We start from the raw sequence: 13509 nt of genomic DNA on the forward strand, positions 1-13509 counted from the left end.
TTATATTTCTATTTTTGTTGTTTTCAGATCTTGACTTTTGGTGTGCTGCTCATTAATTTTTAAACTCTGATTAATAATAAACTATCAGCGAAACTGGCAGAGCAACAGGCATAAAAAACGAAACTTACTAATTTCTAGGTTCGAAAGTCGGTCTATTATCAAAAAACAATAGACTGTTAACTAAAGTGGGTCTTAGAATGTTTTTGCCCCTTCTCCCCCTCCCTAAATAGAATTTGGAGTTTGAATAAAGTTTTAGGATTAAAATTTTCGGTACTTATACGAAACACACTCAAGAAGTGAAGTTAGTCATAATGAAACATACCAAAACATGATGAATATGTTACATTTTAGTTTATATAATAATATAATTTGGGCTATCTAGTTGTACATTAGAGGGAAGTGTGGAGGTAAAGTACCGTAACCTAACCTAAAATTACCCCCACCCCTAATGTACAAGTCCAATTAATTCTGTCAGCCTAATTTCCTTTTGTGGTTACGTAACCTATTTTATCAGATCTTATATTCAGCAAACTTCTCGACTATGTTTGGTACAATATATAAGTGCCAAATTTTTATTATTGCTTGCTTTTTTATGTTATCTATTCTTTCTTCTAGTTGGTCTCCATTATCTGTCTGGCACTGCTACGAAACTATGGTCTAAGTTTTGGTGGAGAGTATGCAGCAGATGAAAGCGGAAAACTGATTTCAGGAGGATCATTTGCAGACCGATACCTTACCGGCACCATCACTCTTGGTGGATTTCTCATAATTTCCCTTGGTCTATTAATTTCATACATTTGGGGAGAGGCTGGCACTTATCAACGTTTTTTGGTAAGTTCAAAATATTTCTATTTCGTCATGGTCACGTCTATTCGTTGTAGCTGATATATTCGCACTTCCTTGATAATTACCAAAACCTTTTCCTAAGCTGCCCTCAAAGGGGAGGATCATCAGGGAGAATGCATGCTAAGTCAGGTTTTAATCAGTTTAGCAACAATTTTTGGCTACAGTTATTGCAACAGCAACAGTAACAATTGCAACATTGCAACAGCAACAATGCTTAGAACAGCTTAGCAACAATTTTTGGTATTTACATTAGAAGTGATAAAATGTCAGATTTGTCCATTAGGTAATGTGTGTCCTTACTTACAGTTCGTTATCACGAACTGTTTGATTGATGGGTTTTTGTTATATAGGTGAGTTGTTTCAAAGGCAGGACCAACCTGGAATTGTTCAAGCTAAGACGGCCATTTAAAAGGGCCATCCTTTTAACAGCTGTGTTCGTGAAGTCAAGCTTTAGCCAGAGATTGAGTTGCATTTTGAACGGTTTTTCATGAATTATTGAAATTAGAGAGTGGTTTCGATAAAACTGAATTTTTTTTAGTGCTATACTTGCGGAAATACTTAGTCAAAGATATCTAACTTCATCCCACCACATTCAGTACTGTCATTGGTGCTGGATCTATTAAATTTTGTCTTTTGTGCTCTTTATTTTACAATTTACAATATTTGCCAAGAAAACGTTAACGTCATCTGTGAAAAAGCCGAAGTGCTATGTATGCTCGTAAAACAAGGGTCGAACACAAAATATCTACCCATCAAAGGTGTATCCAGGATTTTTGTTCTGGGGGAGGGGCTTGCAAAAACTTGGGAAAATGTATTAAGAACTTGTTTAGATACATTTTTGTTAAATTTTTAATATCTGACCCAAAAAATTTGACGGGGGGGGGGCAAAATTTAGTATCCCCAGGATACGTCCTTGCTGTCCATTAAACTAATACCGTACAGAAAACGACAATTTTTGACCTAGTATATTTTCACTTTGATTGGAGATAGTTATCAAAGACAATAAGCCAGAAATCGCCCAGACTACATTATAGTGACATCTGCGGACAAAATCAAAATTATGCACGATTAGAGTACCAATTATGTATGCTATTCGTAATTTATCGAGTTGTAATTTATCTTTCAAGTGTAAAGTTAACTTATCGAGGTAGAAAAGATAAAAAGAAACAACAACAATTTCCCAATCTGCAAGAAAACTCTGGCTAAAGGTACAAAGATATAGACTTAGTAGGCAATAGAAGTCAATTAATTAGTGTTTATTTTAATCTTTAAGACTAAGGTATTAATCTACAGTTATGCCTACTCAAAAGAGAACACTATATAATTCCTAAAACAGCTTCAAAAAATTCTAAAATACTTACTTATATAATTCCTAAAAGCACTACTTAGTGACAAAGAAGCGAGGCTGACGAAATCAAGGGAAATAAATAATTTGGGCAATATATTTGCACATTAGGGGGGGGGGAATAAATTGAAGTCTACACTGTATGATGATATTTTGATTTGAGCATAATTTGGTCCGACAATCGACGTGAAAACCTGTTTGTTTTTATTTGAGCCTTGAAAATGTCAACGTGTGATTAGATCCACATTCTCTAAACTTAATACCATTTTACCTTGTGTGACTTCTTAGCCCCTTTGCTCTTAATGTGATTTTGGTTTAAGCTACATTCCTGATATTTTTTGCCAATTGTATTTTGCTTTGCTTGAAAATAAATATATTCTAATGTTTGACCCCAAAATCAGTTTTAATCCTGTTTGGGAGGGTAAAACGTCGACGCGTAAGCGGATATGTGTTTAGTGAGAACTTAAACTTATGCGAAAGAGCCAAGAACGTCGCTACTGAGCGGCCAAAGTCCGCTGTTGAGAATTCCTTTCCAATTTTCTGCTTCCGTGCCTGACTTGTGCTTAGTTGAAACTTCAACATAATGATTGCCCGAAAAATTAATAGAGGATATACAACACTACAACAGAGACGTAGCTAGGGTTTTCAGCGCTCCGAAAAAATGCTGGCTTTGTGCCCCCCCGCTCTCCTCACCATCACTACCAGACGAAACAAAATTTATCAATCAGTATGGGACCCCCTTAGAGATCCTGTCTGTCCCTAGCTACGCCACTGCACTGCTAATTCATTCCTTGATATCTGTGCCTTTGATTTTGGATCAGGAGTGAGAAAATCGATCAGTTTTCTATTAAGGCTACACTGTCTTTTCAAAGTCAGATCACCTACGCTCAGGGCTTGCAGCGTTGCCGAATATTTGCAGAATTTAATCTAGGTGTTCAAAATACTACCTGATATCTTTTCTAATTGTTAAGTATTGCTATATGCTGTTATAGGCAATCTTGTTAAGGGTCTGTAATTGATATAAGCTAACAAAATAATTACTTATATCTCAAATATTGATGTAGATCCTCTCCCTTGTATCTCCCCAGTTAGGACACATGTGGAAGTTTACTGCTTTTTGCTGCCACATAAATGAGCCATTAAAATGACTATAGAGCTCGATTGGAATATTCGAATGAAATTTCCAACCAAGAGAAAGAACAACAAAGTTGTGAATCACAATATCTTCTGCAAAAAAAGCTCTGTTCTCCGGTGATGAGTCTGCTGTAGAAATGAAGATTAAAAACTAAAATAATTAAAAGCTTTCCATAAATCCTGAATCCTTAGGGGCACATGACCCCTTTACAGACAGACGGGACGAAGGGGCTAGCTTAGAAATTGGAAGCTGTGCCACCTATAGAGCTTTATATTTTTGGAATTCATAAAGAAAAAGAAGTACGCATTGTTACAGATTCGATAAAAATGACACGCACTTACGGGCGTTTTGATTTTTGAAAGATTATTCGTTTGGAATAGAAAGTTTCAGTGCCTGTTTCAGGGATTTTTTCCAATGCCCGTAGCATTTGTATAATGACTTTTTGGTTGGATTGTTTAATTGTTTACACGTAGAGTTTTATTTAATAAACTTCTTTGATTTCAGGAGTTGCTGTACAACTTTGTTGCAATGATTATGTTCTTCGTGAGTGGTGCTCTTGTTCTTCAATATTATACATCGGATTACATATATCCTATCCATCAAGCTTATGCAGGAGTTGGGAAAACATTTGGAGTAAGTGCTTTTCTTAATCTATGTAGTTAATACCATGTTATCGGCTTGCAACCATTTCACTACTACCATTTTATTGGCGTTTTTATATCCTCATTTATCGATAAACTAGCTTCAGTTATTTGCTGTTTTCGGAAAAATTAAAGAAAAACTAAGACAGCTTTTAGTGGCTACTGGTACGTGGTTAACTGACAACATCGAATTTCGGGGAATCGAAATTAGATAGAACATTTTTTTTTGTAAAGATAGTCAAACTTTTCGAAATTTGCACAGAGTACACTTTACAGAGGTGTATGCCTCTTTGAATTTTAGTAGACAATAATTTGACCTTGGTTTGAATAAGTTTTTAATTTGACTGATATTTTATGATTTTTAATTTTAAATAATTTTGAATAATTATTTTTAATTTGATCATTTTTTTAATTTGATTTATTGAATTATTAATCAGTTAATCAATTAAATTAATCAATTAAATAATTTTGATTTGGTTACTCTTCATAATTTTTGACATAGTTAAAACCAGCTTTTCACCGCCACTTAGAGGTGCATAGATTAATTAATTTATTTTAATTTGATTATATTTAATTTGATTATACCTTATGCTCTCCTTAAATTAAACACGTTTATACTAGTTCTTTTTATTAATTAAATTTGGTTTAATGCTTATTGTTCAACTAAGTAGCTGCACCTATCCATTTCAACTGTTCAACGTGGCACCTCTGACGAAAACATAACTCTGCCTTAGAAACTTCCTAGTTTTGAAACAACCAAACGTAAGACCTTAGAGAATTGTAGTTCTCAAGTCGGAACAGACCTAAGATGGGTCAAAAGAGACAAAAAATATTATTTTGATACCCTAGGTAATTGAAGTAGCAGATTGGCTTGGTTAGCTCAATGTAATGTAAAGATCAATTAAAAATCTACTCTTCCATAGGAGTATTTTCTCAGATATTTTAATTAAAAAAGTTATTTTTTAATTTTTCATAATATTATAGTATTTTTAAAATAACATTTTAATTCTAAAATATTTTAGATTTTTTGTTGAATCATTAAATTTCACAAACGTCAGATAATCAACTAAAGTTAGGTTTTGCCACAGAAAAGGTGTCGGCAACAAAAATTTCCGTAAGCTGTAACCGTAGATGGTGTATACTTTGTGCTTGGTAAATAAGGCAAAATGACTAAAGGGCTGGTCACGCTTAACTTTTACGGCACCGATTGCCAAATCGGAACCGAATTGCAAAGAAAACGGCAGCGATTCAAGATTGAAAATTTTCGGTGCCAATTTACAAAAACGTCACTAAATTTCATCATGATCATCCAAAAAAGTAAAAGAAAGAAGAAAACAAAGCATAAGCTACAACAACTCTATAGACTTCCCATATACTGCCAATATTGACTTACCATCCAAGATGGCCTAATGCATGCTCTTTTCTTTGGTGGATGTTCTTCCTGAGCTGTTTTAATCCTCAATCATATCCTACTCTTCAGCAGAATCAAAGACTAAGTCGAGATTAGTAACGCAGCTATTGATAAACAGCAGTTTACTATTGGTGTCCAGCAGTTGACAGCAGTTGACTATTGGTGTCCAGCAGTTGACAGCAGTTGACTATTGGTGTCCAGCAGTTGACAGCAGTTGACTATTGGTGTCCAGCAGTTGACTATTGATGTACAGCAGATGACAGCAGTTGACTATTGGTGTCCAGCAGTTGACAGCAGTTGACTATTGGTGTCCAGCAGTTGACAGCAGTTGACTATTGGTGTCCAGCAGTTGACTATTGATGTCCAGCAGTTGACAGCAGTTGACTATTGGTGTCCAGCAGTTGACAGCAGTTGACTATTGGTGTCCAGCAGTTGACAGCAGTTGACTATTGGTGTCCAGCAGTTGACAGCAGTTGACTATTGGTGTCCAGCAGTTGACAGCAGTTGACTATTGGTGTCCAGCAGTTGACAGCAGTTGACTATTGGTGTCCATAATGTTTAGTTTTGAAAATTTCACGCAGAGTGCACTGTTTTCGCACCGCTCTCGTTTGCCCACTGAGCTGCTGAAATTTTTGTCGAAAAAAGTTGCGTATGTCCTGCCCTTAAAGATAATCGGTAAAGTAAAAGGCAAAAGGTCAAACTTAAAATGACAATTTTCATTTGTAAGTCTGACTGAACAGTACAACCCAAGAAACTTACAAGGTCTGATTAAGAAGACATATTAAAAAGAAGGATTTTTTTTCAGTCTTAGAAATACATTCCAACTGAAACAAATTGGTAATTATATCACCACCTTTGACAGTGTTTATATCGAAATATTTATAACAATATTTTAGACTTCTTAGAGTATTCTTAGACTTTATATAGATGCTAAAAGCTATAAATCTAATTTTCGATACAAAAAAAGGGCCAGCTTACTTTAAAATTTAACAGTGGTAATTTACCGATTCAGGTTTCAAGCTTAAAGATTCAAATAAACTTGGTATTTCTCTTACAAATCAAATAACTGAATCACTTGAACAAATTAAGAAAGTACAGGGTTGACATCAATAAAAAAAGATTCCAGATTTTCTTTTTTTACAGCAGATTTCTTAGATTATTGTTTTGATACCAATAAATAAAGATTTTAGATTATTTTCAGGTTTTGAAGTCACATTTAATTTTTTTTTTTTTAAGCAAACATTTTAACAGCCAGACAGCATATTTAGCTTTATGAAAAAATAAAGACAAAAACAAGGGTTTGTCACTCTACAGCTAAGATAGCTTAAGAGTCCAAACTGTGTTTGATATTTTCTTAATTTTTTAATCTAATATTTTTCTTACTTTAATCGTAAAAATAGCCTAATTAGTACATTAGAACTTCTATTTGTCCAATTCCTTTCAAGCATGACACATTTACTTTCCGGAAAATAAAATATTTAGCGTTATTTCCTATAGTCAAAAACATGTGCCACATAACTTGCTTTTATAGTTAGATAGACCCTCATTTATTTACGAAAATAAAGTTTATAGCCTTTAATTTAATACTGAGCAAGGCAAAAAAATAATGATGTAGTATTTATGTAGAACTAATAAAAAGCCTTAAAATTGCAAATTTCTGAATGTGTGAGAGAGAGAGGAAAAAAGAAGTGAAAAAAGGAGATGTGTCAAGAAGTAGAAAGGAAGACAGAGAAATAGAGAGGGAAGTGATATAGTGGGGGAGAAACAGAAAGAGACAAATTCTATTAATCGTTTAGAGGTTTGTTCACTTTTAAATAAATACATTATTTACAGGCTCTTCTATTGGTCAATGGCGTTTTGTATCTCCTCGATTTTGTAACGGCGTATAGAACAGAATACAACGCTGCCTAGAAGGTTTGGAACACTAAATTTTATCCTGCAAAATGGTTTTCATTAAGTTTTTTACTTTGATCGAAGTAAATTTTATCCAGTGCATATGTACCACTTTTTTACTTCAAGCTTCATGGTACTTGAAAAAAAAAATCTTGGAATGTCTCAAATATTTGGTTGAGACTCCTCTGGTTACTTGATTATGTGCTTCTTAATTTATTGAATTTATTTATTGTTTTTTTTTAATTAATTGATTCATTTATTTAATTATTTGTTTTTCATTTTATTTCCCCTATTGTTTCTTCATTTTAAGTCAATAAACGTTTATTTACTCAGTTTTATTCATGTTTTTAAATTAACCGTTGAAAGTTTATACAACAATCTTAGGTTATATCTTACACAACATTCTTAGGTTATATCTTATACAACAATCTTAGGTTATATTTTATACAAAAATCTTATATAGAACCGAATTAACTAGTTCTAGCGGCAAAAATTGAACTTTCTTGAGGTAGTCTTGATAAGCTGGATCGTGTCTTGATATTCTACTGTCGTTTGAGACTCCATGGCTATAGAATTTTCAATTAAGTACATTTAACTTAAATTTATTCATAATAAATAAATATATCATAAATTCAGTATGCCATTGCTTCGTGAAGCTCACATTTGTGCTATGGCCCTGTGACTACAAAGAACAACCACGGAAAATTGAACTTGAACTGAAAAAAAGAAAAAACAAAACAGAATAACTACTGATAGAAATAATACCACTTAATGAAGGGAAGAAAACTACATTTTTATAAAGATATAGTATCATATTATATGCTTTTAATGTTCAAATTTGTCCAAATAACTACAGATGGCAACAGAGTATCATGGTGCAAAGTTTGGTGGTGCAAGCATGATGCAAGAGTATCATGGTGCAGAGTATCATGGTGCAAAACAAAATAAATGAATTACAGCATGAGTACTGCTGTTTGACCAAGTATGTAATGAAAAACAACTTCTTTTTTGTACAGAACGGAACTACAACATGCCAAACACTGATGAAGCTTATGCTGGCCTGAAGACTTTATGGCTCCAAAAAAGCCATGAAACGTCTCACAACCAAAGAAAAAAATTTAATAATATATAATATTCTGGCTAGCAAAAGAGAACTAGAAAAACAAAATGCTGTAATTTTGGAGTTACAATCAAGGCTGGATTTTAAGCTTTGACACTTCTAGGTCCAAGCGTTTTTGGCACTCTGTTTTTGTAAGATGTTCAGGGAAATCCCCAAAAAGTTTGGGGATAGGGGAAGCACTTAACAGAACACAACAGATGAGGCAAAAGTAATGAAAGATAGAGGTGATACCGACTATATATTTGGGAGACATCTGACAATTTCTAAGTGGCCGCGGAATTCCTGTGCTGTTTTGAAGTCACTTTTCTGTGAATAGGCAACGTGGCGGCGGAGTGCAAGATAAATTCATGAGGTCTATTCTTCTATTGAAAATATTGTTTAAAAAGCTTCATTTCCCCATCGTAACAAAGATAAAAAGAGAAATAAATGCATAATATTAGAACTTAATTACTGAACAAAAATGAGGAGAAGAATAAATAAAAAGGACAAATAATCACCAATAGAAGGAGCTAATACCTAGAGGAGGTCAACAACCGACCGTATGGGTGCTGGTGGTCTCAAGAATGCTCACGTTGGCAAACACGGCAATGATCAGTCTAAGCATTATCTACACCATATCCATTCCTTGGACCTTTAAAGATTGCTGTTTTCATTTTCGTAAGATGTTCAGTAACGAACATACCCGATTTCGACGATTTCCGACATAGAAGAATAATATAAAATGAACTAAAATAATTTTAATAGTCACGATCACTGAAAATTACTGATGAAAATGAATTGTTTTAATGTCTAGCATATAATGGTACTAATACTTGGAAATCTTAGTAACTCGAGAATCAAAGTTTGTTTAACAGATTTTTTATTTTTCATTGTTATATTTACAAAGAAATAACTGTTTAAAATATATTTAGTTTTTAGCAGGTAGACAAAACGCGTTAATCTTTTGTTGTTTTATGGATGGGGAGGGGGAAGGGTTACAATAGGTAAACTCCTGTTTGTAGCAATTTATATAGCAATTTCTGAGCGATTACTTTATCTTCAAAATAACCCAATCAATGTTCTTAGTCTGATAAATGATTCAGTAGTTCAGTCTAATAAATCACCATTAAATCCCCATTTTTCAGTTAATAGTAAATATGTATCGGATTTAGACCAAGAATCAAAATGAGATGGCGGTTTCTCTGTGCTCCAGCTTTATGTTTAGGGTCTTTGTTCTTTGTTTGATGAGTTGAAAAAATAGTACATAGTGGTCAATCTAATTTTATAGGTCTTTGTGAGACTTTCCTTGATTCGAAAAACGAATCTCTATTGCATCTCCGTGGGTACAAGATGGAATATTTGAATCGAAGTAGGATGGCTAAAGGTGGCCTTGCTGTTTATGTTTCGGAATATTTTCCGCACTCTGTTAGACATGACCTGTAGAGAAATGAATAATGAATTTTTGAATCCATATTTATTGACATTAAAACCCAAGCTAAAACTTTGATTGTTGGTAATATATACCGGTCTCCTAGTTGATCTCTTCCCTCTTTCCTTCAGTTTCTTGATGATGTTTTGGAAATACTCCAACTTCATTCATGTGAACTTGTCATTATGGGTGACTTCAACCTTAATTTGTGCGACCGGAGGTCATCCTCGTCCTTGACTTTTCTTTCAACAATGCTTGCTTGTGGAACATTACCTTCTGCATGCATTCCAACTCGCAAAACTAACACTACCACTTCTTTGCTTGATAATATTTTTTCATCTTTGACCTTGTTGCAAAATTCTATATTGACGGGTGATATCTCAGACCATTTTCCTGTTTTTTCCATATATAGTTTTCTCCGATTCATTGCCTAGGAGTAGCCAAGGAGCTGGTTTTTCCTCTTTAAAAGTTAATCATCAGTGTTTGCATCTTCTTAGGTCACGATTGGCGGGTCGTTTGTGGAGTATTTCTGAAAATGAATCCGATGTAGATTTTTGTTTAATTCGTTTTATGATTCTTTGAAAGAACTTACCTTGGATACGTGTGATTCGCACCAGTCGAATCCAACAACGAAAGAACAGCCCCTTTGAATCCTTGTATGAGGATTATTGTATGACAATAGGAATTTATCTCCGCTCGTCTTAAGTTCTATCATCGCTGTTTACTTTCTTTGCTAGAGTTTTTTTGAAAGTTTTTATTTTAACTAATTTTTTTCCGTTTTTGATCGCATAAGTTTTCTTATTGATAATAACTCGACTATTCTAAGTCCATTTTTTAGCCATCTAATCATTGTTTGGGGAAAAAATTTCCAACAAATTTTAATAATAGTTGTATAATAGAATTTTATGGAGAAGGGTACAGGGTATATTATTCAGATAAATGAATTAAAATTCTACATAAGTTTTGGGCTGCTATATGGCTGATGCCATTTTGACCCAAATCATGTTACAATCATGGACAAATATTAATCGACCACTCCCTTCAACCTGCCAAGTAAGTGTCTACTTAATTCCCTTAGCCATTACTATGATATTGTAGATATACCCTTTTGACAACCATGGATAAGAATAGTTCATATTTGTTTAGTTTCACAGTCCATTTAACATGCACTGAGGGTTTTAACTTAATAACTCTGGCTACTCATGAGATATTTCAGATAAGCCCTTTTGAAAACGTGGACGAACATAGTTTTTTTCTAATTTATTTTAATTCCTCCTAACCATGCCTTGATAAATTCAATTTAATACCTTCAGCCGTTTCTGAGGAGCCACGTATACACCCTTTTGTTAACCTTGGATGGGCATAGTGTCTTTTGGTGTTGCAGAGAAACCCTCTCAACAGTCTGGATACACATAGTGTCTTTTGATTTAGTTTTACACAAAAAGAAGTGATAAAATGCTGGAAATATATTTCCTCGAGGTTTTCACCAGAATGTTTATCAAATTGTTCTCATTTGGGATCTTTTTCCAGCTTAAACCTAAGCAGTAATGGAGATAGTAGTAAGTAAAAAACAAAACTTTCCTGTTTTCACTTTTCTTTTAAATAAAAAGGGAAACTTGGGCAGTAAAAATGGCTTTAAGATTAGATAATGGATTTTGAGATCAAATATTTGCGTTTTTAGGCACATTATACATACATAAACACAATATACTTTGCCCACACCAAGCTCTATGTCAGGGAAAACAAAGACAAAGAAAAAAATACACTAAAGAGGAAAATGAAAATGACAAGTGGCCGCCGTTGAGTTAAGCTTAGTTGAGTTGAGGCGATTGATGCTGTACGAGTCTTTTGTTGGTGTTAATGTCATGCAAAACATTGTATCTAAGCCTAAGAGAGGGGGTGGGGTAAACTCTTAATCTTAAAAAAATGAACTGGCTTAAAACAAAAGGTTGATATTTGTCACCTAATAATATGCCTAAAATATAGGCTGTAATCGGTACTGCAGGGAAAAATTGTGTAAGCTTCTTCCATTTTCGGGTGTTTGGATACAAAATAATGACAGAACACACCATGGGTAAGTATTTTAAAAAAAACTAATTTACTCAACGTCTTTGGTGTCTAATAGTTTGTAAAACGTGGAATGGGTTGCAAACCTTTTGCAAAACATTTGCAAAACGTGGAAAACTTAAAATGGGGACTGTAATTAGTGTTGTGGACAAAATCTGTATAAATATGGCATTTTAATAGTTTTGGTATTAAAATTACTTCTCTTTGTTCTGAACACTAGAAGAGACCAATAAGACGTATAAATTAAACTAAATATGTAAATGAAAATAGAAAACATAAACTCACCGAAGAAATTGATCTAAAAATGGATCTACTGGATAGTATCAAAATATTTCTCACTTCTGCAATTTCAGGTTGAAATTTGATTACCTTAGAAAAAAGGGTTGAGAATTGCCTTTAAGCGCCTATTCCTTGACGCAAAAGTGATGACACGCAAGTACAGCCTTTTTCAAATGCTATCTTCTGAATTTTCAAGTGAAAAATATGAAGCCTTTTGGTGATTCTTTGTAAATGAGGCTTAAGCAACGAGGTCAATAGTGTTATTGTCTGATAAAGTACAATTTGCTACCTTTTACGAGACTATTCTAATTTCTTTACTTGATAGTTATGGACATATTCGGTACGCTGAAGTTTTTCACTGCTAATTTTTCTTTATGTGATTGTTTCTAAAAGAAAATGGAGATTTTTTTGCCTTTGGTATTTATAAAAGTCTTATAAAATAGTCCAAAGACGGAAATCATTTTTCCTTATGTCGTTAAGTATTCTTTCAGAAAACATTTTTCTTTGAAGAGATAACTCCCGAAAATCATTATCTCAAATCAAACATTTTTCCAAAATCACAAGATTCTGCCTGATTTTTGTTTCTCAAATCCCTACATTTTTAAGTCCTAACACTCTCACAGTTGAATACAGACTAACTAATATTCTTTCTACTTGTAGAATATTCCTAGCGGATCGTTAACCTACTAAAATATCTAACAAGAAAAACATTTTTAATTTAGAAACATTTTTATTACATAATTACAACAATATATCCCTCTTTTTCTCTTACTGATTCAACTTATTGCCCTCAACATGTTTACTATTATATTTAAAGTAGCTTGAAGTCTATGTATATACATTATATCAAGTTTTACTGCAAAACATAACTGATCCTCCAATTTGGATTTGCTCAATGAGATCACATATCTTGCATACATATCATCTCATTCAAGGCTTAGTCGAGATCCCCATGAAATTTCTTCTGCTACGTTTGGTACTCTTGTCTTTGATGCTGTTGCCAGCTCCACTATCAAATTCTAATAGTGTAAACAAACCAATCATTTTTGCTGATATGTATCGTCAAATAAAAACTTGATGATAAAGAGTATATTAAAACTCTTCCCTCTCTGAATTCTGCTTTCTCGCTAACATGAATTACATTGAAAGTTCAGCCTTATATTGGATTTAGTTGCTAATACTGGTTGCTAGGCCCTCATAGCTATATTCAAATGAGATTATCGTAGAAGTATGAAAACAGATGTATCTTCTGAAGTTTCATCTAACAGGGGAAGCCTTAAGCGTCCAGTCTGTAGTATAGGGAACCTATTTAGGGAAGCTTTAGTGCCCAAATAAGAATGTTCCCTCTGTACTCCCTAAAGCCC

General features: G+C 33.6%; 1 protein-coding gene across 1 annotated transcript in view; it reads left to right on the forward strand.

The window, feature by feature from the left end:
- The window catches only part of LOC136034551 (uncharacterized), a 31354-nt gene extending 23750 nt beyond the window's left edge, over nt 1–7604 (forward strand). The window contains exons 3-5 of the mRNA XM_065715785.1: nt 616–831; nt 3831–3959; nt 7212–7604. Of these exons, the coding sequence (XP_065571857.1) occupies nt 616–831; nt 3831–3959; nt 7212–7289 (423 nt within the window). The 3' untranslated portion in view covers nt 7290–7604. The remainder of the gene's footprint in view (nt 1–615; nt 832–3830; nt 3960–7211) is intronic.
- Nucleotides 7605–13509: the final 5905 nt, after the last annotated feature.

The sequence above is a fragment of the Artemia franciscana genome, chromosome 13, assembly GCF_032884065.1.
Source record: "Artemia franciscana chromosome 13, ASM3288406v1, whole genome shotgun sequence".
NCBI classification, from domain to species: Eukaryota; Metazoa; Arthropoda; class Branchiopoda; order Anostraca; family Artemiidae; genus Artemia; species Artemia franciscana.